The sequence below is a fragment of the Paralichthys olivaceus genome, chromosome 18 (genome assembly GCF_024713975.1).
Source record: "Paralichthys olivaceus isolate ysfri-2021 chromosome 18, ASM2471397v2, whole genome shotgun sequence".
Taxonomy (NCBI): Eukaryota; Metazoa; Chordata; class Actinopteri; order Pleuronectiformes; family Paralichthyidae; genus Paralichthys; species Paralichthys olivaceus.
In genome coordinates this window covers 12424083-12451655 of record NC_091110.1, presented here as the reverse complement: position 1 = coordinate 12451655, position 27573 = coordinate 12424083, and the positions used below count along the sequence as shown (strand labels likewise).

At 40.7% G+C, this 27573-nt stretch overlaps 3 protein-coding genes and 1 long non-coding RNA gene across 10 annotated transcripts; 3 read left to right on the top strand and 1 right to left on the bottom strand.

Moving 5' to 3' along the window:
- Positions 1–332: 332 nt before the first annotated feature.
- Positions 333–8445, top strand: taok3b (TAO kinase 3b). Of its 7 annotated transcripts, none has more exons than XM_069513971.1 (9): positions 333–671; positions 852–1152; positions 2372–2668; positions 2792–2920; positions 3039–3242; positions 3527–3766; positions 3938–4150; positions 4403–4585; positions 5981–8445. In XM_069513971.1, the coding sequence occupies exons 3-9, from the start codon at positions 2483–2485 to the stop codon at positions 6140–6142; spliced, it is 1317 nt and encodes a 438-aa protein (XP_069370072.1). In that variant the 5' UTR covers positions 333–671; positions 852–1152; positions 2372–2482; the 3' UTR covers positions 6143–8445. The 7 variants fall into 7 exon arrangements, with proteins under 7 accessions (XP_069370072.1, XP_069370069.1, XP_069370071.1 ...); XM_069513968.1 differs by having other exon boundaries at positions 359–671; positions 2432–2668; positions 5981–8067; XM_069513970.1 differs by having other exon boundaries at positions 372–671; positions 3042–3242; positions 5981–7889.
- A 1501-nt stretch (positions 8446–9946) lies between these two features.
- Positions 9947–11943, top strand: m17 (IL-6 subfamily cytokine M17). The gene is made up of 3 exons (XM_020081782.2): positions 9947–10410; positions 10899–11047; positions 11196–11943. Exons 1-3 carry the CDS (start codon positions 10356–10358, stop codon positions 11637–11639), a joined length of 648 nt encoding a protein of 215 aa, XP_019937341.1. The 5' UTR covers positions 9947–10355; the 3' UTR covers positions 11640–11943.
- Positions 11944–14205: 2262 nt separating this feature from the next.
- On the bottom strand, positions 14206–17540 carry tescb (tescalcin b). Its single transcript, XM_020081781.2, has 8 exons — positions 17259–17540; positions 16421–16490; positions 16140–16220; positions 15861–16000; positions 15716–15777; positions 15049–15156; positions 14924–14971; positions 14206–14812 (listed from the first exon to the last, which is right to left on the bottom strand). Exons 1-8 carry the CDS (start codon positions 17320–17322, stop codon positions 14735–14737), a joined length of 651 nt encoding a protein of 216 aa, XP_019937340.2. The 5' UTR covers positions 17323–17540; the 3' UTR covers positions 14206–14734.
- A 759-nt stretch (positions 17541–18299) lies between these two features.
- LOC109626021 (uncharacterized) lies at positions 18300–21016 on the top strand. Its single transcript, XR_002202495.2, has 3 exons — positions 18300–18354; positions 19508–19567; positions 20604–21016. It is a non-coding gene; the product is annotated as an uncharacterized lncRNA (long non-coding RNA).
- The last annotated feature ends 6557 nt before the right edge of the window (positions 21017–27573 follow it).

Sequence of the window (27573 nt, the reverse complement as noted above, 5' to 3'; positions counted from 1 at the left end):
TTTAAGATTTGTGCAGTTAACATTCATATTTACATTTAACATTTACATTCAAGAATCACATTTATAGTGTGAGATAATATATCATTCTATAATTTTTACATTACTGCAGAACATTACTTTAAATGCATTAAATTATTTTGAAACGGTTGAAATTTGATTTTAAATCTGGCATAGCTCAATGTGTTTAAAGTGGGGAACTAAGATTATATTCAACAACAGCCCTGTGCATATAAAGAAAACATGTTCTTCCCACATGACAACACCTGATTGGTATTATTTCTAAAATCCACTGAGTGTGATGTGGAAGTTTGGTCCTGCTGAGAGGAGGCTGTAGTATTGCGGTGTCTCTTTAAAGGAAGGGGGAGTGTAGCAGGGGACAGAGGAAAGAGATGAATAGAAGGCACCAGAACCACCTACCATGACCAAGTGCGCTGTAAATGTAGGACAGAAATTCGAGTGGAACACAAGCGGATCGTCAGGCGACAGATTCGGGGAAATAAAAACATGTTCGGATGCGCCTCACCGTCTGACTCCAGCGTTTTTACCCGCGGCACCACATGCGATCATGGGCGCACAGGAGAAGTCTTTATCCTCCCAAACATTTCTTGCGTTTTGAGGCGGAAGAGAAGAGTGGCAGCAGAACACGTCCCCGTGCTCTCCGATTATCAATGGTAGGCATTGCATAATTCACCCTTATCCACCGGAGCCATTTGGTTCCTCCTCTGTGGGAAGAGAGGGGGGGACGCCAGAAAGCAAAAAAAAAAAAAGAAAACCCGACTCCATCCTGTGGCTGCCTCTTTTTTTTGGTGCTGCCTTGCACAATTGTTTGGCAATGCCCTCTTCTCTCTTAGGAAGGACTTGCAGACAGTAGCCGGGGGGAATGATGCATTTGACGCTGGATGTGTGCTGCATTCAGGGAGATTCGCCAGTGATCGCGGCTCAGGCAGGAACAGCGAGTGCGGAGGGCCTGGGAAGCACCCAGCCCCACGATCTCCCCCTTTTCCTCCCCCCCTGCAGGACCATGCTTGCGTGAGGGATGAGGCTGTGCACGGGGACACCAGGCCAGAGCTGCGGCCTACTTCTCACAAGAGCCGGTCTCCCGACTGCAAGACCCGTGAACACATCGCCACCACCATCAAATCAGCATCTTTGGTACGCAGCTCCCCTCTCCCTGCATGGAAAATAGGGCTACGTGTGCGAGTGCACGCGGACGGGGCGCGCGCGCGTGTGTGAGAGCGAGTGAGTGTGTGTGCGTGCGTGCGTGCGTGCTGGTGGAGGGGAGGGGGGTGAGGAGGATGAGGGAAGGGGGTGTCTGTGTTCTCAGCTGTACATCTGTAGTCATGGCAACCGTATCCTGTTAATGGATGTCATTTTTCCATCCTCAGCTTCCCTCTCTCTGCCTCTGCTTTTATGCATTCGTACGAACGTCCATGTGCAAATCTCTGCTCGCCGTCTGCCGCTAATGGGATTTAGTTTGTGTTGAAGGGTGCTTTTCCACACGTCGTCTCAGATTGTTGGGTCACGATCCCAGTGTTTGAAATGGTGTGGATATTCCTTGCTAATTGGAAAGCACACTGTAGTGAGTAATTGAATGATTCATGTAGAATTTTGAATGGGATCTAATAAACTTTATTTATATGGAACCTTTCGAGACACAGTTGCAAAAGGTGCTTTGCAATTCAGAGTTGAAAAAAATTGGAGGCAAATAAGGAAATGGATTGAAAATCAAACAATAAGAAAAAGTTTAAAAGTAAATCAGAGAAAAAGAGAAAAGGTTACGGATGAGAAAAGAGGAAAAACAAGGTGTTGCCAGAGCCCTGACAGAAAAGAGCCGGTCACCCTTGGAGGTCAGATTATGACCGAGCATATATGGTGTCAAAAGAAATGTACTTTGAGGTAAGTCCAGATCTTCAAAAGTATGCAATCAAATCTTAAAATGATTCAAAAATGTACTGGAAGCTAATAGCAGATTTGGTGAGGAGTCTGGACGAGCTGTAATTTATGTAGACTCAGGCAGGTGGAGAGAGAATTTCAATAATCCAAACAAAAGGGAATGAAGGCATAAATGACAATCTCTAAATTTCTTCTGGATAAAAACACGCTGATCTTTGAAAGTTTCCTGAGCTGCAAAAGCATGACTGGACAACTGTGTTTTTTAATGGGATTGAAACTGTTTTATATTGATTATAAGTGAGACTTCTGCATCACCTTTTAAAGTCTTATGTTATCGTGGATCTGTAGACTCGTTACTTTTCTTTGAAAGAGCTCTTCTTTGCCTCAGTAGTGCATCTGGTCTGTTTTTAGGCCACAGCCTCTGACTTACCAGCTGTCCCTCTTCCTTCCCCCCCCCTTCCCGTCTCCTCCATGGCAGTTGTGTCTCTCTGCCTGCTCTGTGTCTTTTACTTCCCGCCTCCTGTGTTCCTCTGTCTAGGTCATCAGGTAGATCCAGGAGCATGAGCAGGACTTTGAGCTGCGGGAGCAGATGTCTGGGTATAAGCGCATGCGGCGGCAGCACCAGAAGCAGCTGATCGCCCTGGAGAACAGGCTAAAGGCCGAGATGGATGAGCATAGGCTCCGGCTGCAGAAGGAACTAGAGACACATGCGAACAACACTTACATTGAGCTGGAAAGACTGGCCAAGCGGCACGCTGCTCAAACAGACAAAGAGGTACGGCTCTCTGGGTGTTTCTTATGAATGAGGTGGAAATGAAACAGCGATTTCATTCACTTTAAGCTAAAAACTATGTTTGTCAAGACATTTCTGGTGAAATTTCTAAATGTCTCCTCACAGATGAAGTCAGTTGCATCAGAGGAGAGGAGGATCCAGCAACAGATTGTTGCTCAGCAAAAGAGAGAGCTGACGTCTTTCTTAGACAACCAGAAAAAGGAGTACAGGCTTTGCAAAGACAAGATCAAAGAAGTAAATATCATGAACAAAGTTTATTAAGCTATTCGTCATGTCGCTCACATAGTAACATGTTCTCAGAGGATTTCATTGTGTTCTGTTTTGTTGTGTCTGTGTTTCTGTGTTTGTTAAGGAGATGAGTGAAGACGCTTGCACACCCAAGGAGGAGAAGCAGGAGCGTCTGTCCAGGCACAAAGAAACAATGCAGCGCTCTCAGGCTGAGGAGGAAGCTCACCTGCTGGCCCAGCAGAGGCTGGTCTACGACCGGAGCTGCAGGGCCCTCAAACGCCGGAGTCTGGTCAGGAAGCACGAGTTTGAACAGGAGCAACTGAGAGAGGTAGTGAGACTTCATGACATCAGAGCCAATCAAAAAGTTGGATGACAATTTAAGGATGAATTGTGTTTTAAAAGACCATGAAATAGCAAGAAACCTCCAAATCCTGTCAATCCGTTTGGGTGCATATCGTTCCCTTTAACATTGCAGCTATTTTTAGAATGGAATCTTGAATGACCAAAAACAAGCTTGTGAAGTTAAAAAGGATAGGACAGAGCTCCCATGAAGCAAAACAAGTCTTAAGGTTTCTAAGTAAAGTAATCAAATGAATCAACTTCTTGTTCCAGGAGCTGAACAAGAAGAGGACCCAGAAGGAGATGGAACATGCCCTGATGATCCGGCAGGACGAGTCCACACAGGACCTGGAGCGCAGGCAGCTGCAGATGTTGCAGAAGCTGCGCATTGAACTCATGCGGCTGCAGCATCAGACGGAGCTAGAAAACCAGGAGGAGTACAACGGCCGGCGGCAGAGAGAGCTGCACAGGAAACACAGTCTGGAGCAGCGGCAGCAGCCCAGAAACCTCAAGGTGCCTGAAGAGTTTTCTTTACCAGTGTATTTGGTTATTTAGTGAGTTGATATCCTGACATCATGTTCCCTGTTTCTTTTATTGTTCAAACTAGTTTTTCCATATTTTTACCATCTGAATGTAAAACATGAAAGAACAGGACACTAAAAGGTTTTCTGTCTCCCTCTGCAGGCGCTGGAGATGCAGATCAAGAAACAGTTCCAGGACACTTGCAAGGTGCAGAACAAGCAGTACAAAGCTCTTCGGAACCATCAGCTGGAGGTCTCCCCCAAGGGCGACCACAAGAACATCCTGAAATGCCTGAAAGAGGAGCAGACGCGCAAACTGGCCGTGCTGGCCGAGCAGTACGAGCAGAGCATCAACGAGATGATGGCATCACAGGCGGTATGAGGACCCTGAAGCTTCTTGTCATGAGTTGCAAACTGGACCTCAATCATCATTTGTATGTTTTATATTCATCGGTGCAACACATTTGCCCTTCACATATGTGTCCACCATATGTGCATCAGTTGTTTCCAGCTTCATAATCAAAAATCCAAAGTGCTGTCAACAGTTTTGCTGAAATCTCGTCGTTCTGATAAACGAAGCCCGGCTTAGGCTCATGGCTCATTTGTATCTGTCTCGCTGCGTCTCTAGATGCGATTGGATGAGGAGCAGGAAGCCGAGTGCCAAGCTCTGAAGCAGCAGCTGAAGCAGGAGATGGAGCTGCTGGACGCCTACCAGAGAAAAACCAAGTCGCAGATGGAGACCCAACACGAGCGAGAGCAGCAGAAACTGGAGCAGAAGGTCTCCATACGCAGGGCGCACCTTGAACAGAAGGTAGGTTTAAGATGGACACCATTCTGAAACACCAAATTATATAAACAGTGACCTCATAGGTAGCAGATAGATAAATGTGCAGGAGGAAATTTATTAAGGTGGCAGTTGGAGGAGACTTTAATGGCCCCTAGAGGCTGCAGTGTTCATTACAACCCAGATATAAAAGTCCCACCAAACTCACAACTTTATGAGTGTGACTGTACCAGTAGTGTAGCTACAATACACAGTTTGCCCTAATTATTATTATGTAATTATTTCTAACCATGTTTTGTTTGATGGTAGTGGTTTGCTGGGATATCTGCTGATTATTAAAAAATAAAATAAAGAGCATAAAAAAGGAATGGAGAACGTCCACCAGGGAGCATGAGCAAGCAAACAAAGAGTATCATAGTAATCTGCTAATTGGATAGATTGGTACAAGTTGAATTGTCAGTATGAGGTAGCTTACAATGCAACTAACATGTTTTAATAATTCAATAACGGTGAATGAGCTGTATTTATATGGTGCTTCTCTAGATGATCACTCAAAGGACAGTGCATCTTTGTGTAGAACTTTCTGTATGATTCTCTATGAAAGCAGCACAAGCTTTCAGTACAAGATACTGAGGCATGCAGAATGGGGAAGACTAGGCTCAAACCACCGACCTTCTGTTTTGAGGACGACCCACTCTAACCTCTGAGCCACAGGTTTCCAAGAGGTGTTTTTTTAAATTCATTTCTTGCTTGTTTGGGTTATAAAGCTCAACTAATGTGCAGGGAGACATCCTCAAATATCTTCAAAATAAATATCAAAATAAAACCTTTACATTCACCTTCACATTGGAGAAACTAGACTCTGTAATGTCTGACATATTTTATGTTGAGTGACATATCAGGACTCAACATTTCAGCTGTAGCGGTTGGGCGGTGCTAAGGGTCAGGAGAGCTACCACCAAGTAAGTTTAATCATTAGAGAATCATGAATATCCACAATATAATTATCATGACAACCTTCATTATATCTTACTCGTAAAGTCACTGGCAACAGTACTGACCGCAAAACCATGGACTGTAAATAAAGATGGACGACGTGTCTTCACTATCCAGAAACGAAAAGAGCTGCCATTTTGCACCGATTGCATCATTGGGAGCTGGAGTTTTCACAGTAGCGAACAGAGGATTAAGCCGTGAGTCTATTTAGATTTTTTTTTTGTTTTGCCTGTGTCCCACCAACTAACATGGAGGAGACAGGGTTTATGACCTATACTGCAGCCAGCCACTAGGGAGTGATCAAGGCACTTTTGGCTTCACTATTGGGAAGCCTCCATGTGTCCCATGTTAATTTTCAATCTATTGGCGAACACAACTCAGATTTCCATATCATGAAATATCTGCCGTGATATTTTTCGATTGCAGATTGAGGAGGAACTGGCCGCACTTCAGAAGGAACGCACTGAGAAGATCAAGCACTTGTTGGAACGTCAGGACAGAGAAATGAACGCCTTTGACACAGAAAGTAGAAGTCTCGGCTTCGGAAGCCTGGGATCTCTGGACTTCCCCAAAGAAGACAACAGATGAAAGTGGACTTATCTCTGGAGGAGAACATATCCACGCCCTTTTCACGTCCACTCCGCCATTTGTCGCGCCCCACGGCGTCAAAGCTGGAAACTTTCTCTTATTGCTTTTCTTCTCTCGCAGATATTGCATCTTTGAATCGAGGTGTCTCGTGCAATGAGAACTTCTTTTGTGAAACTTGAAGGGGGAAAGTAAAACAAAAGAATCAACAACAACAACATGTCAATAAAAATCAAACCTAGTCAGTGTAACTCAAAACTTATGTGTTCAGAACAACAGACTCTTTTGTTTTTCCTCCATGCCATTTTCTCCTTTTGGTATGAAATGAATAAATCAGGAAATTTTAGTAAAATGGGCACTTTGATATGTTTAAGTAGAAACCCATCATGTTCATATGATGCTAAATGTGTGTGTTACATGGAGGGACATTGTGGAATGTGAGCTGCGGACTCCCCCGTGGTGTTAAGCTGCTTTGTCTTTTTATTTACGAGGTTTATTTCATTTTGTTTGATTTATTTAATGCTCTGAATGTGGATAATATTACTGTATGGGGGTCACTGGATAAGGTCAGAGTTTATTCATTTTTTTATTTTACATTTTCTTCAGTCATACTTCCATATTGTGCTTATGCATACAGTATACTGTGGTCCCTCACTTTTTCTAGGCAACAGTTTTTTATTTGATATGTAGGATCGATTGGCATCAGCTTGATCAACCAGTTTCTCTTTATCACAATTCAAGATCCCACTTGGTAAAACTGCTTATTATTGCATGCACTTTAAGGACAAATTCAGGTTGTGAAGTGAAGCATGAATCTGTCAGAGATTTTAGCTGTTTGTAAATAAAAGTGGTCATAGCATTTTTTTTGTTTTTGTTTCAAAGCCTATGGGTACTGGACATAAGCTCCATATTTGATATGATCATTTCACAAATGCCTTCATTTAAGTTGTGCCTGAAGCAGATTTTAGTTTTTTGTGTTTATCTATATTTTATTTCCTGAGGCCGGCACCATTTTTGTTTTGGTTTCATCTAAACTTGTGGATCATTTAATGTTCACTAATCAAAGTTCTTGTAAAGGAAAAATGGTGAGAATTGTGCTGTATAACTTTTGATATCAATATTTGTACATGAGAATAATAGCTAGAAGACACAGAGACACTGGTCTATTACCGATAACAGAGCTTAACGATAAAGGTTTTTGCTTCGTTTTTGTTTTATAACATGAAGATACGGTCAAACAATAGCTCAGTATATTGCTAAGTGGAAATCACTAGACTCTCAGATTGTATAAATGCTGGTGAATGGAACCACAGACTTCTTGTAATATCATTCCGATTGATCTTTTATCGATCAGCGGTTCTAGAAAATGAAAAAAAACACAACACTTGAATCCAGATTGCATTTGAGTGATTTGTGTCTAATGATCAGATTTACATATTTTTTGCCATGTTCATTAAGGTCATTGAACAGGTTGCACAATGTTTCCATTTATACTGAATGGAACGATAATTGTTTGGTGCTTAATTTCTAATACCACATTTAGCCTTGTAGTTTTGTGTCTTGGAGAGAGACGATTGATTTTTACAAAATGTGAACATGAAGCATTTTGAAGCCCCCCCCCCCACCCCAAGTCAAAACACTACTAAGTTTTTTCAGACACTCATGACATATTTAGAGTACCCCATGCAGTGAAACCCTCTAAAAATGAAGTATATGTATGAAAAAATAAATACTATTTTATCACGGGTCAGTTTTTTGAAACATTGTTTAATTAATGTTGTGGTCTTGAATGCAACCCTGTCATGTTTCGGCGGTTATTTCCTGTGTCTTTTGATTTCGTAGCCGCGGCTTGTATTAATGTTCAGTCGTATTCCTCACGGCGCTGAAAGGCCGAAGACGTCCCCTGAATTAGCACAGTATTTTAAACAGAGGAATATATTGAGTATCATTTCTGATGGAAATTCAAAACGCTTGTTTTACAGACAGAAATCCAGATTCTGAACTTGTTGTGTTTGACCAGAATGTGTTGATGAATGGCTCCTCTCGATTTTTCAGCCTTTTACATTTTCATAAAGTTTTTTGAAATTTGATGAAAAAGTTTCTCATATGCAGTAAGGCCTTTTTGTCTGGTCACATATGAACTGAAGCCTTGTGGACGAAAGGTTCTAGTAAGAAAATATATAAATCAAGTGCTGCTGGGGTGCTGGAATAAGGTTTTTTTTGAGAACCGTTATGAACCTTAGCAATCTGTGTGAATTCTGAGTTACTATAAAGATGTATTTAGTTAGAATAAAAGGGGACTTTCCTTAACAACCGTTTCCTGTGCAGATAAAGACAAAATAAAAGAGATTCTGTTGAAAAAAAGAAAGAAAAGAGTCTCAGTCAACATCCTGCATCTTATGATAGTGAATTTCATATTGTTTGTGGTTGCATTTCCTTGTAATACTTTGTTGTGTGGTTGAGGACTTTTCACTTTTGATATTCTTTGGTACCACATCACAGCCATGGCCCACATTGTGTCAAACGCTGTTCATTTTAAGTCACCATAGATCTACAGGCAAGTGCAGGTCGAAGACAACTTGTGAAAACCAGAGCTTTGAAAAGGGAACAGGAGGTGAGAGGGAAGTTAAACAGCTCAGACCTACACAGTGTTTTATAGGGTGCTGTTTCGGGTAAACTTGATTCTTGCTCTATGGGTGTTGATTGGTGGCTGGCAGGAATTCGGCTGTAGTTTCCTTGAACCGTAGACGTCTGCAGCACCATCTGCAGCAGTCGCCTGCCTCACCACAACCCCACTATTATCCCCGGGGGCAAGTGGAAAGCCCCGAGGGCAGCAGAGAAGGTGGTTTGCCTTTACCTGAACCAGTGCTGACAGGGCTGTGGTGCGTTGAGTTCCCCTTGGCTTTTCTCAAGCAGTTGGTGGTTTGATAACAATACAGCATCGAGTGTAGATGCTTAAAACAAAGACATGACTGCTGTAAAATGGAGATCATGTCAGTGAGCTGTGGCTGTGACCTCTCACCAACCCTGTGATGCAGACGGCTGACTAAACACATCATAGCGTGTCTCCAAGCAGAAGTGACCACCATTCCTAGAGGTCAGTGTTATGAAAAACCCCAGTTTATCTTCATGTTTGACGTTCTCCCACCAATCGCTGGACATGACGATGCACCACCTCATTATGTCAGAATGAAACATCCCCTGAAATACATGAGCTCATTGAAATCTTAAAATTGTGGTGTGATGACACTGACGTGTTGCATAGTTGAGTAACGCAGACCCGCCCCTTTACGCACATGTAAAAGTTTCTGATTGAGAAATGCGTTTCCTGTCACCTCGCTGGCTTCCTCCACAGCAATGTTTTGCAGAAACACGAGCTGCAGAAACTCGAGCACTAATTACAGTTAAATTGTAAATATACAGTTATATTGATAAAAGTTCACTAAAAGCAGCAGAAGTGGATGAAATTACGAAGGTACAGTTCAAAAACGTTGCTTTAAAGAACGCAACTTGTACTTTCCACTCATGTTTGGATGAGTATCAGGTGTATTAATGTGGCGCTGTTGTTAATTTGTCATTAAAATCAGTGGAACCAATGATTTTTCCATATTCATCCGTACCTGATTAGTTCATTAAAGGACAAATGCCTTCAATTGAGCTTTACATGTTTCTTAAGGTACATTTTTAAGTGAAAATCACTATCAAGCTTTGTGCACTGTAACTGTTTGACACCCTGTAAGTTCTCACCTCCTCTCTCTAGGGGGCAGTTAAAAAGGTAGTGAACTGTGTCAAAGGGGAGGCTCCCCCCAGTGCTTGATTTATTTCTGTGCATGTCTGACACTATTTTCTAAATGATGCAGGTTTATCTTCCTCAAGTGACTTTAATATACCACGTGTGAATATGTTTCCATGCACAAATGAAAAGGAAGTGCTTTTAAAATGTCAAAAAGGTTAAGTGCACCTGTAACAATAAGGGGGCAACGTCCCTACATGTCTGTGCACAGACATGTAGGGACGTTGACCACTTGTTTTATACAGAAGAAAAAAAAGGCACATGTGAGAAAAAAGGAGGAAATTCTGGGAAATTTGGTTGCCTCACAAACTGCACGTCATTTCCTCCTATGACAAATGTGTGGTTTGTGTCTTTTTAAAAAAAGTTTTAAAGCGGTGTGATTATGACAAGTCCGCGCAATTTGCCTGAGATACCGAGGAGAGAATGAATGGTTATGTAAAGAGAATGAGTTTTCAACAGTTTATGGAACTGACAACAAGTAAGTTTTATTCACATCTCTTTTTTTCTATTGAAATATCAAACAGCAATTACACTTGGTCACATCTTTTCTTGATATTGTGCTTGTTGTGGATATTTTCTGTGCCTTAAATCTGCTGTTTCATATTCAAGTTAAGTGCTTCACAGTCTTATACAGTTTTATATTTATAAGTTATTCACACTTTCTGTTGATTATATACTTACATGTTTGAGATTTTATTCCTGCATTTGTAAATTTAATTTAGTTTCTAAAAAGTTTGGAAAATCTGACCTTTGTTTAAAGAGACAAGTATGATGACATGTCAAGTGCATTCATTAATTGTATAAAATCTCAGAACTGATAATATAACAGACCTGTCGTGTTCTGTCCTCGACTTGCTGAATGTTTATTTTTACCTCCTCTGCTTGCCACTTGTGGCTTTAACGCTGAAGTTCCCCTCGTTGATGTGATGAAGGATCACCATAACTGACCAGTTCCTTTCTCCTCAGCGTTACTCTCTCTCCTGCTGGTTATGGCTGTTGATTCAACGAGGACTGTGGCAGTGAGCGGAAGCCAGCAGTGTGGGAATTCTGTGCAGCAGACTTTAAAGCTCACCAGACTCTTAAAGAAGGAATCTGTTGACCTCATCGAAACATATGTGAGTACGGGTGCAAAAGTGCTGCACTGTGTTTTGCTGTGTTAAAATCCCCATGTGCTTGTGCAGTATTTTTGTGTAGTACATGTTGACTGTTTGTGTTTCTCTTTGAGATAATTTAAATATCTTTTCTTTTTCTTTGTTTTTGCAGAAGGCCTCTCAAGGAGAGATGTCAGAGGACCTCTGCAATTTGTCGGTCAACAACATCCCTGACCCCAACATCTCTGGCCTGGAGCCGTCAGAGAGGATAGCGAGCATCTACACGCACCTCCAAGCCTTCCTCACACATTTCAAACGGGTGTACGAGCAGCAGACAGACTTGCAGTTACCATCGAACCCGCTGCTGGCTGAGCTCACCAATGTCAGCACCCGCAGCAGGAATCTGGCATCTCTCATAAACAGCTTCTACCAGAGCCTCTTCCCAAACCTGCCCATGCCTGAGCCAGCAGGGGGGCCCACGACGCTACCTCCGCCTCAGAACGTCTTCCAACAGAAGGTCTACGGCTGTGCGGTCCTAAAGACCCATTTAGAGTTCCTGTCAAATGTCTACAGAGAACTGAGAACCCTCAAGAGCAAAGTCTGCAGGGGGATATAGACGAACGCACCCTTCTTCTGAGGATGACCTAAGGCTGGCCTTAGACCGTCAGTTTCCAACAACACCTGTTCTCACTGGGTTTTGATAAAGACTTGCAAAGATGTTTGAAGGTGGCTGGTACATCAATGTAATGGAGCTTATTTATGGTATTTAATATTTATTTTCTTTTGTGTTCCAAATGAAGGGTGTGAAATCCATCTAATTCATGTATATTTAATTCATTTGATGTTATATAAGTATCTATTTTGCTGATGTAAACTTATTTACTGCATATGGAATTATTAAAAGAAAATTTAAAGCTGCACTTCTTTGTGATTGTTGATTTTCTATGTTGTGATTGTTGTTGCACAATTTGAGCAGCACAGCAACACAAGTGTCTGGAAAAATGACGATCCCAAAAGAGTAAACACTCCACCACTACTATTATGCTTCACATGTGACTTTCCATTTGTTAAATTCATTTAAAGTGACAATATATCTGTTTCTACATTATTAGAAAGTTTAAAGAAACACTTAAACTCTAGTTTAATGCATCGTGTACTGTTTTCTGCACAAAGTCAGTCCATCAAAAGGAGTTAAAAGAAAATCAGGAAGCTGCTGAGACGCTGACCGAGCTGATATCAGCTCAGAATGACGCATGTGTTGGACACAAGGCTGCATCAGATAGGAAAGATTTCATGACACTGGCGGGACGTCTGGTCGGTCACAAGGTGTGGGTGAGAATACTGTATGTGTTGAACATCTTCATAGAGATGGAGATGCAAGTGTGTGAAGGGTGGGGCAGAGAAAACAAGAGCGGAGCTGAAATCATGCAGAAAATCTGTTATTAATTCTTGAATAGTTGCGTGCAAATGTATCACACACATATATCACAGATACCAAAAGTTTTTGTTGAATGAAGTAATGCTTACTAAACTTTCCTTAAATCACAAGCTCTCAGGAAACTGGAAGTAGATGGGGGATTCACTCTAGGTCATGAATCAAGTTCCTCGTTATAACTCGGCTTTATTTAAAGCACAAACACAGAGGGTACGTTAGGACAACACCAATTCTCCAGTCCTCGTTATTTATTACTTTTCACTTCACAGGATCTGATCTGGGGGTGAGGTCTGCCGACATGCAGAGGCGCCTCAGACTGCTCATATAAAGCCTCATATAAAACAGAAACCCTTTACAGGTCCTATACACACTGACCCACCTGTCATCAGTCTACAGCACATTACTGTGAGACTGTGTTGACTTCTGCTTAGCACAGGTCAGTGATATCGTTTCTGAAAGGTGATTAGTGAAGGGAGGAAGGATGCAACAAATTATTTCTCATTTGGATCAACTTTGCAAAGTTTGATGCAAACAAAATAGAGCGCAGACCTCCACCAAGGCCCAAAAGCCCCTTTATCAAACCACTTTTAAATTCACTAGATCCAGATCTTTATTTGGATCTGCACCAAATTGCATATCAGTCCCCTAAATATGCCTGATCTTTTTTTTTTAAAATCAAGCATTATTCTCTGAGAAATCGAGGAAAATGTTGAAAGAAACCATTAAAAACTATTATTCTCTGAGCTGTTTGCATTTAACTTACACATGCAATTGCTTTAGGGATATAGTAATCCAGAAGTCTGAGACCACTTCCCCATTTGTGGTTTCCCGCAGTTTAAAAAACTAAATGATATCATACCATGGGCTGTGACAAATGTAAACATTAAAATAATGAAAAACCAGGAAGAAAATGACTCAAAATGTATCAAGTTTAAAATCACCGCATCACACATTTGATACAATCTGAAATTACACACAAAAAGAATCAGGTTCAAGTTCATTATGCTTTAATTTGGTTTGTATGTTTTGTCCTGCAGAGGGCAGTACACGTCAGATCTTGGCTGGAGTCTGACGTCACAGTGCATGAGAAGTGCTGCTGGCTGTTTTACATTCTCTACATTTATAACTCTGCGTGTTCAGACAATGTTTAGTTAATGTGTGAGTATAAAAGCAACAAACAATACAGATGCAGTAACACAGTACAGTCACAGCAAAAGCATGTGGAGTCAGTGCAGGCCAGTAGAACAGCAGCTCTCCATGAAATGAAACAAGTATGGAAGATTATTACTTGCATTTATTGTTTTTATCTTTGCCCCTTCTACCCCCTGTAAAGAAAATAGCTCTTGAAACTTCTGGTATGATGAAGATGTAAACGTTTTGCTCACACTCGTTATGTTGGAATAAAAAGGATCTGGTTGGCCTCATAATTGAATGATTTAATATATAGAAATATCACAAGTGAGGATATTCTCCAACACCTTGCGCTGTGACTTCCCTGAAATCTTCAAAAGATGGTTCTAATTCTGAAAAATTGTAATCAGATCATATACCACAGATCACACCTTTAACTAAGTGTACGGTTAATGCCAGGTTCACACTCATATACTGACTTTTCTGAGAAAACAAAGTGTGACCTGATAAAAGTTCTTAGAAGTAATCAGATTGAGCTGTTAAGAATTTTTAATCTTGCAAGAGCGCAACTGTTTCCTTTTTAATCAGAATTGCACATCATCAACTACAATCAGGCTTTTTCTCATAGGGTCTTTTATTGTGCAAATGTCATGTGCATAGCATTAGCCATATTAAATATGCTGCGTTGTCAGCGTGAAGGCATTTCTTAATATTGTCTTATTATTTCTCAACATATACATTTGAAGACAAACTCTTTTATCCCTGATTATTGGGTGCTATTGATTAATGGCACTAACAGTTCTAGCATCCATATTTGCATGCATAGTTGTACCATCTGTTACTCCAGACATGGATATTTGATTATTGCTTCGTCCAACTACTAAAAGGCTTGTTAATATATCATGTAGTGCCTCATGTTATTGCTTACAGACAAATAAAATACTCCTAAAACATCCATAATATAATATATAATAATATATATACTTTCTTTGGATCTGCATAGTTATTCCAACATAAGTAAGGCATATAGTCAGTGCAGGCGACAAACGTTGGTGTAGGAAACAGGCTGTTGCTGTTATTGTGAAAACGACGATATGTGTCCTCAGAGTCTTCACCGAGTCAATGACTAACTAAACGTACCAACGTCACTTACACAGGGTGGATGTGTCCATGTTCAAAAAGCGAATGTTCATTTTTGATTCAATTTCAAAGCCATTCAGCAACTGCAAAAAGAGTTTGACTTTAGACATCATTCAATGTGACAATTTAAACTTTACTTATATACACTGGAAATGGTATTATAGTGTATAATAGTGTGTGTTCTGGTTACCAACCTTCAGGAAATGCTCAAATGTGATCCCCTCATAGAATTCATCAGGCTCCTGTGTAAGACAAAGAGTTTACAGACACTGTGCAGACCCGCTTGGATTTAAAACTTGTTATTTTATAGCTTACGCACCATGTGACCCATGGAAATGCTGGCCACCTCCAACATGGCTGCATCTGCAATGCTTTTCGCTGTTTCCTTCCCCAAAGCCCCGCTCCGAGATAACAGCTCCTCCACCACCTGCACAGATGTAGAAATACAACAGCTGTAATACTAGAAAGACACTTAGTAGAGTGCACACCTCCATCGAGGCCCAACCGTCCCCTATAAGTAACATTTAATGGATTCTTCCTTGACCCACACCGCTTCCTTCCACCAAGTTTTGAGGAAATCTGTATAGTTATTTTTGTGTAATCTTAAGTACAAACAAGAAAACAAACAAACCTCCTTAGAGGAAGTAATAACTTCACATTGAGAACTACGACACTCCCATCCCTGATCTCCAGGGGGTCTGAGGAAATGGCACCCCTCCTCCCTTCACTCATTATCTGCCAATCAAGTGCACTGTAGGAAGGCAGCTGACTCTTGAGCGGTGGAGAGGAGATGCCCGATAACCAGCAGTGGAGTTATATATATATATATACATATAAATATATATCTCATCTCTCATATCTCATAATCTCATACTGACTCAGGAAGGTTTTCTGTTCACAGACATGGTTGTTCTTCATCATCTTTATGCATAAAGTTTATTTAAAGGTTTTAACACCGCATGAGTGGAGCATTGTTTGTGGCTTACGTGTCTGTATTCCTCCAAGGTTATTGTCCCATCGTTGTCTGTGTCATGCATGTTGAATAAAACTGTGGAGAAGAACACAACGATCAGCTGTGTCAGTCACAGATAATGTCGAGCATATGATCGCGTGGTTTGTTTTCAGACGCACATCTCAGTTTCTCCCTCCTGACGTTCTCACGCTGCTCCTCTGTCATGTGCAGAGACGGGGGCCTGAAATGGGACATGACCACCAGGAACTCCTCAAAGCCGATCTCCTGCACCATGCCCTCTCCGTTCTGATGGTAGTTTCTGTAGAAATGCACAGTGATCACATTAAAACACTCACATACACAGTAGAGGATTCCTATTTAATCTGCATGTGGAAATGTGCAATAACTGCGTGTTCAAACATGTGGAGATACGTTTCTTAAAGGAATGGTCACTGCACCTTCTGTCAAAGAAAGCCTCTATGATCTGTGCACGGATTGGGTTGCACGCAAGATCTGGGATCCCACTGAAGTGATCTCTCCTGAGGGTGTGAAAGAAGGCTTTTAAAGGAGTCATCAATACAGGTCACGTGTTAAAGGCTGTTTGTGGCACCATGGAACCTGTTAGGCAGATTTTTATTCCCAAAGGAAGAAGGCAAAACGCTGAGCCAATTTATTAGGAAGAGTTGCTTTAAAAAAATAAATAAAATGACTTGCAAACTACAGTACAAGGTCAACTTACCGCAGAGTTTCTTCATTGTGGCTCAGCTGTTTGAATCTTTTATGCAGGACTTGGATCTGTTCAAATGAAACTGAAAGAAGCAACGTTAGGTCCAATTCTAAATTGTGTGCTTGCTAAAAAACAGACATTACTCTTCAAACCATTTTAGCATGAATCATTTTGACACTTTAAAGGTCCAGAGTGTGAGATTTAGACAGAAATTGAATATAAAATAATCCTAATGATAGAATGGACCCTTTATATTTAAATACTTTATATTTACATTGGGAGAGAATCCTCTTAACGGAGGCCGCCATGTCTTTTACAGTGGTCCAAATTAGACAAACTAAACCTTTTGAGTTTTAATGACAAGTGAAGACAACCACATGTTCTCCTTCATGTTTAGAAAGGGAGGGTGAGGTGAGGGGCATTCAACGTCCAACGTCAACGCTAGATGTCACTAAATTCTGCACACTGAACCTTTAACTATGCAAGGTGTTTGTTTTTAATGAACAAGCTCTTCAAGTTCTACAGGAAAGTTTCGTGGCAACAGATTTGTATATTCATATTCTATGGAAAACATTCTGGTTTGCTGGTGTCTGCTGCTTAGCGACTATCACCCATCTCGGAAACTTACACTAACTTGAATTATTCATTGATGCTGCAGCTCAAACTCGAGACACAGCAGAGAGGCTGGTGTGTTTATATGATGAAGACAAATAACAGGCCCGATCATGTTTTTGCTCAACAGATGTCAGACACTGGATTTAAGATAAAACTGGATTCAACCTGTTATTCCAACAGTGAGCTCATGTTTTTCTGCGGACATTTAAAAAGTCAAACACACATCAACACTCACATCCCGTCTTCTCCGCCAGATCAACATATCCTGGTTGACCGGCTGCAGACTGGAGCGCACCCATTCCTCCACAAGCCTCCAGACGGGACGTGTGGCACCGCAATGAGCCGCGAGTGTTGGGCCTGGGGTCGGATCTCAGCGGATCGTGTTCCGGGGATCATCCATCTCCACCGGGCTGAGAGTGAAACACGCGTCTGGTAGCTGAGCTCTGCCACCGCCTCCTCCTCCTCCTGCTCCTCCTGCTGCTCCTGCTGCTCCCATCCTCTGCAAACACCACCGACCACTTCCTGATGACGACACACTGGCACAGACACAACCGGCTGCACTTTGAATTATTCATCCTCACTCCATTTATTATTGGTGTTATTTATTCAGAGGCTGCGACCATTGACTGTGTGTTTGTTTACAGTTGTTTACTGCAAGAAGATGAAGAGAGACAGAAACACAATATCCTGATAGAGGAGTGAATGACTGAAAATCAATGACTGAGATGTAAGGCATGTTTTTTCAAACTCTATAGAAATATGAAGTGTGTGAATTGTTCATATTTAAACATGAATTATGAGAGTACAGTTCCACAGGTGGGACCACCTGTATACCCTCATGTTGAGGCGACAGCAAAGAGAGATGGTCTCTTGGGAAAATTTTTAAAAAAGCAAGAAAATGTCAGACATACGCTGGACAATGATACCGCAGGGTCTTAAAAAGTCTTTAATTCAAACCAAATGAATTTTAGGCCTTAAAAGACATTTGTACTAAGTTTTTAACTATATACTTAAAAACGTGTTAAAAACTCAAGCACTCAAAGGGGGGAAGCAGTTATTAACAATTATTCAAATGAACAGTAATAACCTGAAATATGATATAATGAACTAACATAGTTAGTTAACAAACTAATGAATCAACAATTTCAAAACCACCATTGTGAAAAAGATATTAACAAAAAGAAGAGTTAACTGGAAACTCCTCCACTCCCCACAATGCAGTAGAGACATGGTACGGTCCAATTAGCAAACATGAGTATTTAAGCAGGTCTGACAGAGCTGAGCCTCCCTTTGCTGTCCAACCAGGCAACTCCTGACAACCCCCACAACCGGTGAGTTGAAGAAAACTGAATTAAATACTTTAAATCACTGAAACTAATACAATGAAACTGGCAGAGGAAGATGACTAAATGTTTGCACTCGGAATCAATGAACTTCAAATTTCTGCTAATAAGAGTATGTTATATGAAACTGTTAACGGTGTGAGGTTATTTTGTGTATTTTAAGTAATGCATTTTAAGCTGTAGAAGCAGCCGTCATCTAAACATAGGTCACACACACAAAACTTCACTTTCCATTTTTCCAATTATTGTGGCATCCTTATAAAATATTGTACAAGATGTGTCCATGTGAAATCATTGACGTGTAACTATAAATGTGGTTATAGAATATTGGAATATAACAACAAGCCCAGAATTTAGTAACAGTTGTGGAGGTTTAAATTATTTAGCTTAAAACAGTTCTCAGGGTTTTGGTTGTTGGTGTGTGTGTGTGTGTGAATGCTTCATTGTGAATGTGATGTGTGTAAGTACGTGTGCTGTAAGGGAGGCTGTATGGTTATTCTATCAATGTGGAGTATTTCTTTTCTATTGCACGTTTAATCTTTTGTTTTACCATAAAACACATGGCATCTGCCTCTGTATGAAATGTACTTTATAAATAAAATGGATTCTTTGACACTCAATGGTCTTCGTCATCATTCCACATCACTTGATCTTCACTTATGGGGAGTTATTAAATTACATCATGGTCTTGAAACCTGCAGTTATCCTGTATATGTATGTTTGCTAGATGGGCGGCTATAGAGTTGTTATATTGGTGTGGAGTATTTCTGTTGCTTGTTTAAAGTTTTCTGCATGTTTTACTGTAAAGCACTGAGACTGCCTCTTCATGAAATATACTATATAGGTAAAATTGATGTCTTCATCAAGTGTATCAATATTTAAAGTATTTGTATAAAAGAAAATGGCTGACAGAGATGGGAGGGGGAGCATGGAAGGCCGAGCAATGACAGCTGTAGAGTCAGTAATGGTAGAATGCCAATGATGGCAGAGTATTGTTTTCCATCTTATTTAGTGTTTAATGTTTCGCTATAAAGCACATGGAGTCTGCCTCTTGATAAAATAGATTCATATCCCATGGTCTTCATTAGTGTTTAATTTTTACAGAAATGTAGTTATTTCTTTCTACTTTTTTCTCTCCTAGGATTTGAACATCCATGATTGAAGGCTCCAGAACAGGAACAGCTTCTAAATGGACCTTGAGGTGAGAATTTATAATTTTTTTGAGAGCTGCTGTTTCCAGTGTTGAGTGAACTCTAAACCTCTAAACTGTGAGAAGTTGGTCCAACACTGTTTGTAGGTTATTGTGGCCCGTGATGCTGAACTGACAGAGTGTCACTTTTTTGCATCTTTGCTAGAATTGAAAAACTTCTGGTGGTTATCAGAAGTTTAAACTTCTGAACTCTGAGTTGACTTGACATCTTTGGCAGCCACAACACATCTATTGAGACATGAATGACCACTTCCAGCTCTGACTAGCTTTGTTTCATCATTTATTTTAACACTTGACACAAAAAGAAATGTGATTGTAACTTATTAAAAGTTAAAGATAAGTCAGTGGGTTATCATCAGGCGTGTTGCAATTCAAGCTATTGTAACATCGCTTCTGGGGGCGTGGCCTTGAAGTCAAACATATCAAACCACAGATCAGTCAGCAGAAAGTTTTCAGCCCAGTGTGAGTCACTGAAGAGCCTGAACTCAGAAAACCTATTGAGACACTTTCAAAAAAACCTAAATGAGCTCAGTCAGGATTTGTCCAAACTGCCATGTCATGTATTCAAACCCTTGTTTTCATGCAAACTTGCAACGTGACAATACAAATGAAAGATGTGATGAAAACGGTTCCTGGTGACTGGAAAGTCTTCATCAGTGACGTCACCTCACTGACCTCTGTCCTGGTTCGGCCGTGAAAGGAACTTATTCATGAACATGTCATTATTGAGCAATACTAAGTAGTACTCACGCACAACACATGGTGGCAGCATTTTATCAACAACAGGATGAGCATCGCTTCCTGACTAAGAAAGATGTTCTTTGTCAGTTTAATTTGTTTTCATTTAGGCAGTGGAATTAAAATACGTGTGTAGCACTAGTGGTTCTATATTTTCATTCTGTTGTCATTAACTAATGTTGACTCTATTGTTAATCACTGGGTTGTTGTTTTCAGTATCATAGCAACATGCTCTTTTCTTTTTTCTCATTATTCATAAGCCTTTGTCTGGGTTCTTATCAAATTACAGAAAGCTGATCCCAACCTCTCCTGTTCTCCTTCAGTCCTGAAGAACAGCTTTCATCGCCACTAATGTTGAATCAACAGGCTCATAAGGGACAACACAACTGACCGGCTTAGAAAAAAAACTTTATACTACATTTTATCCGGTCATGTCATCGGACACTGTTCTGTTATACGCTAACTGAATGATCAAAGTTTATTTGGGTGTTTTAGACAAGGAAAAAAAACCTAACGATTAAAACACACACTTGTGTTCAAAAGGAGAAGCAATGAAGTCAGAACTGACTAAATGATGTTGACTAAGAGAAAGCACTTCTTAAAATTTTTAATTTTCTCTATGCTGTGTACAGGGTTGGTCTCAGAAATCAGATTCAAAACTGTCCTTTATGAGTTTATGGAAATAAGGAGTTTTTAAGTTTAGGCACTCAAAAGTTTTTTTTTTTTCTCGCAGACGATCAGGAAATCTGAAAGCCTCATTATAGCACTGGTCGGTTACCAAGTAAATTAAGGTGCAGTCCCAGAATATAGTTTAAGTCATGAGCACTGGGAGCTTTCCTTGGGCTCTGTGTCCATCGAATGTGTGAATGTGACGAAAGGAATCCTGCGTCAAAGCATTAGTCCTTGACCCATGACCAGACTAACCAGTTTAAGGGCCTTTAGGTTTTGTTGACACTGTTGCTAATCCCTCCCCACAGAAACCTACAAATAGTCCCTCACTGGACCTGACCCCTTGTTTTTGGTACCCGTCACTCAGTGCCACTGAGTTGGCTTTACTTTTAAATAGGAATATATAATACATGAGCACAATATAAATTCCAAACCCAACATTTTGATACAAGATTAAAATAATACACAGCACTCAGTGGATAATTTTCTTGAGTGTTGCAAATGTCTAACTAAATTTGAAATAAATCAAATTATAACTAGTTTAGCTGAGTCTTGATTGCCACTGGTCTCTAGGCTGAGAAATCCAGTGTTCTACAGCCTGAGCTTAATGTTCATCATAAACCCTGATGATGATAAATAAGACTATAGTCCATGGACATTACAATAACAAGTAATGAAACAGAGAAAATGTAAAATCTGAATTGGGCCCACACAGGAGATTCTTCTCTCTAGTCCATCACTGTCTGTTAGGGGCCACAGGGTCTCAGTGTCTGACAACAGCACCTGTTCATTTCCCAGATCGGACCTGGGCTCAGTGTCGAGTCCAACTTTGTCTCTTATGGTTTGACCACTTCTAACATAGTGTTACTGGACCTGGTGAGATGTGGACGACAGAGGGATGTAGGACCACAGGAATAGTTTCTGATCAACATGCCGTCACCTCGTAAGAAAATTCTCAGTTTTCTGTTTGTGTCATGAGTGTTTTTCTGTTGCCTTTTATTCTCTGTCTGTCACAAGCTCGTCTCTGTGACATCCCCCGCTCTTCTGCAGTCGACAGGATGCTCGTCACATGGGTCTGATGCGATAACTGGAGCGGTATCTTGACAACCTGGTTTGCACTTTATCACCTTTAATCATTTTCATTCCCTCCATGAAGGTCTGAGCCTCCCTCTCTGTCAGTCCGTTAGACGATTAGGTGGACAGGTGCTGACCTCACTTTTCAGAAAACATTCTGCCTCCTGAACAAGTCTAATTTGGCATTTGAGAAATGGGATCTGTTGTCTGATACCAACATGTTGGTTGTACATATTATAGCCTGTGATGTGGTCATCTTTGCTGGATAGATGTTCATTCACTTGGGAATGTCTCTGAAGGACGGGCCCTGCTGTAGGCCACCTGAATCCTGGACGACTCCACTCATGGGTGTGGTGGTGCAGGAGCTTATGATGTAATGTTTTGGGCTTTTTCCAAATCCTGATAGATTCCTCATCACCATGCGTGAGATCCAGCAGGTCACTCTGGACGTACCGTGTAAATTTGTAGTAACTTCAATATTCTCAGTGTGTGTAGCATCTCTGAGTGCATTTCTACTTCTTTCTCATCTCGCTTTTCATCAACCTGTTGCAGAACATGCATTCAAGCGACAGTGAAGTATCGCCCCCTAGTGGAACTCTTTATTAATGCCTTTATACTATACAAGGCAAGCAAATGCAGTATTTAAGTTTTGACACTACTCAACTCCTATCATAATTTTCATTTTTACTATTGCCAGTCATTATAATTATCATTGCTATTATTAATTGGTTCTGTCCTTAATAGCATCAATATGTTTAAATATGGCAGGACATATAGAAATATGGTCCCAATTTCTTAAAACAAATTCTGGCCACTTTAGCTTGACATGCTATGGTTTACTTATAGCCCAGATGAAACATGAGCGGACCACCCAATGGCCATCTTTCCACGGTGTGTGTGGGCCGGATCTGGGGTGTGAGATGCATACCTATAGGCCCAAACCATTTTGCTATGTAGGATGAAGCTGAATTGAATCATAACAGTCATACACATTGATATATGGATGTATAACAGCATCAGCAGGTCAGAGTTTTGAACAGTGAACAGGTTTTAATGGCGTGTTTACCACACCGTTACTGGCCCCTGACTTTTCAGAGTAAGAGGATTTTACAATGGTGGAAAGAGCTCGACCAAATCAGACCATGCTCATTTATTTTCCTTCTGCAGAGGAATTGATGCGTCTGCTCGCACAGAATCAATCTGGTCTGAAATAACAACAATACATTTTCCTTCCTTTATCATTCTCTGCCCTTGAGATGCTCTTTCTCATAAAATTGGCTCACTTGCTGTGTCTGTGTGTGTTGTAAACTATTACTGAGCGCACTACGTCTGATGGCTGGGAATTGATTTGAATAAAGACTCTGTCTCAGAGAGAAGGGGGCCAGAGTAAATAAGGAGGTGACTGGTATATACAGACAAAAAAAAATAGGGGGCGGAATAAGTTTGGCCAAGGAGAGAGGGCAGCCTGAGCCTGCTTTGCATGCATAGGGGCTTGTGTGGGAGAGGGGAGCTGACAGGGCGCCGCAGTGCTGCCTCCAGCTCTCAGACAACAGCTGCTCAGAAAGAGGAGACGTCCTGAGGGTGCTGCGACATGTCTCGCTCTCTCTCTCTCTCCATCTCTCTTCACCTGTCTGCCTCTTCCTTTCAACACACACATCTCTTTCTCAGTGATGCACACACACACACTGGGGCGAGTGTGTTGTGAGATTCATAAGAAATTGGCAGGCTGCCTGTGCTCAAACAAAACATTCCAAAATAAACCATGAGGCTGAATTTCTGATGGAATCTCTTGTTTGTTGTGCTCATTCAGAAAGATGGTTATAAAGGATAATTAACCGCGGTTTAATGGAAATGAAATGTCCTCTGTCCAAGCGCCTGATGAGACGTTTGAGCAGACGAGCATTTGTCATGACGTCAAAAACACGACTTTCAAAAATTTGCATCAGTGTAATTTGGTTAATTTTCTGTGTTTTCAGCTTTTGATCTATTTCCTTCTGCAAAGAATAGAACACCAATTTATGCTGAGTAATTTTATTCACAACCTGAGGACCACACAAACACACCACTACCACACTAACACTGAAGATTGTTTGATGTGACAGCTCCTGTTTTTATGAAAGTTTTCTTCCCCATTAGAGAGAGAATCCCTCTGAAGTTCTTCATCTAACATGAAAACTTGAAGGATCATTTAATTAGCAACTAATCCAAATGAGTGCAGGACAAATTAATGAATAGTCGCTCTGCATCTATAAAGCAGACTGTACATTGATATAAATGGAGCTGAAATGAGTTTTCAGTTTTTGTTTTGAGTATAGTTTGAATTACTTTAATCATGTTAGAGGTGAAAACATCCAGAAAGGACGATCAGGGGCCTGAGAATTTAATGAGAAATAATCATATGTCATGAGGGACGTTGGCTGAAAATATCTTCTGTTTGAGGCTAAAAGAAAAAAAATATGTATACAGAATTAATTTTAGTTTAAATTTAGCAACAAACATTGAGGAATATTAATGCTTATTTAAACTTATTAGTCTTTCTCATGCAATACATCAGGAAAGTCATTTCACTTTTTTTTTTCCAGTTTTGTATTGATGGCATAAAGAGGGACAAAGAAAGGTAAGTTTGCTTCTTGCTCTTGGTTTGTCAATAGAGAAAAGCAGAAGAGATTGCAGAGGCATGGACGAGGCAGGGTTTGATCTTCAGACAGAGAGAAATCAATTTCAGAGTACAAGTGGTTCAGATGCGGGCAAAGACGAAGCTAGGTTACAGTACAAGACAATATGGAAAAAGTTTTGTCAGTCAAGTTTGGATTCAATAGTATCAGTATCAGGAAGACTTATTTAACCATTTAATGTCAACTTTCTCCACCATCTCTGTGGTATCCTTCATCTTTCCTGGGGCCAGATGGGCGATGTAGTCCCTCAGGTGTGTCCTTGGTCTGTCCTGGGGTTGTCGTCTCAGTTGGTCATGCCTCAGGACATTGCCAAACCGAGCGTGGCCTTTTCAACCCCCTCAGTTGGCTTCTCACACTGCAAAGGAGAAGTGATTCAGCGTTGAGGTTTTTCAGAATCACTGAGCTCTGTTTAACAGGCAGACACCCAGCAGAGAAACTTCATTAAAGCCGCCCGTACCTGCGATCTCATTCTCTCTCTGTCACTATTCAAAGAGGATGTGACCGAGGGCTGACGGTTCAATTGTTTTACTCCTTCGCTGGGCTCTGACTTTCACCACCACATTGTGATGCAAAGCCTCACCAGCCAGTGGCCCTAACTGACCATCAATCTCACAATCCCTTGCTCCGTTGCTCCACAGTGCGTCGCCGCTCCATGTGTGGCAGCTGCTCCCTCCTCACAGGGAATGAGAAATCCACACCCAAACCTCCCAAATCCCCAACACTCAGTTCACATTTCAGAGAAGCCAAGAGAAGAAAATCATCCTCGAACAGTAGAAATGCCACCTCAGACATTAAATGCCCTCCATGTATATTTATATTTAATTTGCTCAGTGTATTAAGTTAAAAATTAAGAGAGATGAGTTGAACTGACTGTTTAGTCTAACCCACTTTCCTTAAGTTGAGTTCAGAAATCTCGATGACTGATGAACAGTAGCACTGTAGCCTCACTGTAAGAAGGTTGCCAGTTTGAATTCCGATTTGCCCGGGGTCTTTCTGTGCTCAGGTTGCATGCTCTTGACCTTGATAGAATTGGTTCATGAGTCCAAATTTCCTTGAGGCGTTCCTGGATGTTGCAGAACCAAAAAACAAGTCTTTACCTTTAACCTTCTACCGCCTCAATCTTTATTGAGTAAACCAAATTCGAAGAAATGACCTCAAGGCATTCTTGCGATATCAAGTTTACAAAATAGGACAGATGGGCACCATAAGACTCCTGTGATTAACCAATAATTATCCCCATACCTGTAGCAACACAAAGTCCAAGTGAGCATGTTTTAATTTGACACAATTAAAAATTTATATTGCTGTATTCCTACTTGTTCTCAGTAAACAAATTTGCTGGTGTGCATCCAGCAGACCCTTGAGTTCATCACCTTAATGTTGCCTGAAATGTTTGTTGAAGGTCATGTTGGCATCGCTGTCAGCAGACTTCTCGTAACCGGTGTCCTCCAGTCACAGCTTTTTAGAGAAGTCCTATTTATCTAAATACCAAATCCAGAAAATGTTTAATGTAGCATAAGCGGCTGAAAATGGTGAGTTTCCAAATATTTATTGGCAAAGAAAAAACAATGATATTGAAAGGTCGTGTTGGGAAACTGATATCCATATTGGTCCATTAAGAACCTTGCAGTTGTAGATGTTATGGATTCAAGGCCATGACTGTGACCTTACATGTAATCAAAGTCTATAATGAAGTGTTTACGACCCCTAGGCTGTGAATGCCAACACGTTAACTTTGTCTTGATGTTAATTTAGGACTTGGATCATTTAACCTATTTATCCTCGTAGACCCACCAGTGGTCTCATTAGAAATTCAAATGATCACCCCAGACTGTGCAAGTCTACTGAACTTAAATGTCAAAACAAGTCATCAACCCAGTGATTGATGCAAAAGAAGCCCCACAAAATAACAAGGAAATAAACATAAAATAATGATGATGCATCAAATTTTCCATGCAAAGTGATGGTACAGCTAAAATAAAATGGCATATTGGATTTCACTGAGGATATACAGTACGTGATATGCATGTACATTTTTATGAAAAGCAAGGACAGCTGTTCAAGCCTTAAGAAGGAGAATATTGAGTAGATGTGGGCCGTCACAGAGGTGGTCGACTGTACACTACAGATGAATATGTGATTATATCTCAGAACAGGATCTGTCCCCCTGACTTATTTTAAGAGACCACAGCTTTGTGTCTGTCAGGTTGTTTTTAAAAACACATCAGTCTTCCTCTGATCTGATGTGACCCCCCCAAATTGATTTGAAGTAAAAATAAAACTGCAACAATGAAAATAAAAGACTAAAAGTTTCTCAAAACATATTGTTTCCAAAAATAGCTTTGAACAACCCTGCATGAACTTCATTATCAAGGACATGCACAAACATTCTGTTGGGAAAACAACTAGTAAAATATTAGAAAATTACTGGAAAAATCCCCAAACTGAAAAATGAGAAACAACTCCAAATTCAATGAGGAAATTCCGGTAAATTGCAAAAACAAAACAGGAAAATCCGGAATTAATTTGCTCCCGAAACCCCCCGAAAATTCAGAAAATGCTTTCACTTTGCTATCACATTGTTAAAACCTGAAAGACAGTTTGCTTATGAGGATCTGCATCTATTTATCTTCCAGGACATAGAATACAATTTAAAAAAAGGTGATTCATTTCCCTTCATCTATTTCATTTTGATTTGATGCTCAAACATAATTCTAAGGCATAAAATGTGCTGTAAAGGCCATTGTAAGACATAAACAATATAATTCATTGTATTATCAGTGTAACATACCATCGCTCTTCTTAAACACACACCGTACTGTCCTGGTTTGAGCACCACTG

Bases quoted from the DNA above. Each gene is read 5' to 3' on its own strand.
- m17 (XM_020081782.2), top strand. From the start codon at position 10,356: ATGAATGGTTATGTAAAGAGAATGAGTTTTCAACAGTTTATGGAACTG. The intron at 10,411-10,898 runs GTAAGTTTTATT...CTTTCTCCTCAG, and splicing joins GTTTATGGAACTGACAACAA to CGTTACTCTCTCTCCTGCTG. The intron at 11,048-11,195 runs GTGAGTACGGGT...TTGTTTTTGCAG, and splicing joins TTGACCTCATCGAAACATAT to AAGGCCTCTCAAGGAGAGAT.
- taok3b (XM_069513971.1), top strand. From the start codon at position 2,483: ATGTCTGGGTATAAGCGCATGCGGCGGCAGCACCAGAAGCAGCTGATC. The intron at 2,921-3,038 runs GTAAATATCATG...GTGTTTGTTAAG, and splicing joins GCAAAGACAAGATCAAAGAA to GAGATGAGTGAAGACGCTTG. The intron at 4,586-5,980 runs GTAGGTTTAAGA...TTTCGATTGCAG, and splicing joins GGGCGCACCTTGAACAGAAG to ATTGAGGAGGAACTGGCCGC.
- tescb (XM_020081781.2), bottom strand. From the start codon at position 17,322: ATGGGTGCGCTCCAGTCTGCAGCCGGTCAACCAGGATATGTTGATCTG. The intron at 16,221-16,420 runs GTAAGTTGACCT...TCACACCCTCAG, and splicing joins CACAATGAAGAAACTCTGCG to GAGAGATCACTTCAGTGGGA. The intron at 14,972-15,048 runs GTGCGTAAGCTA...TGTCTTACACAG, and splicing joins GCATTTCCATGGGTCACATG to GAGCCTGATGAATTCTATGA.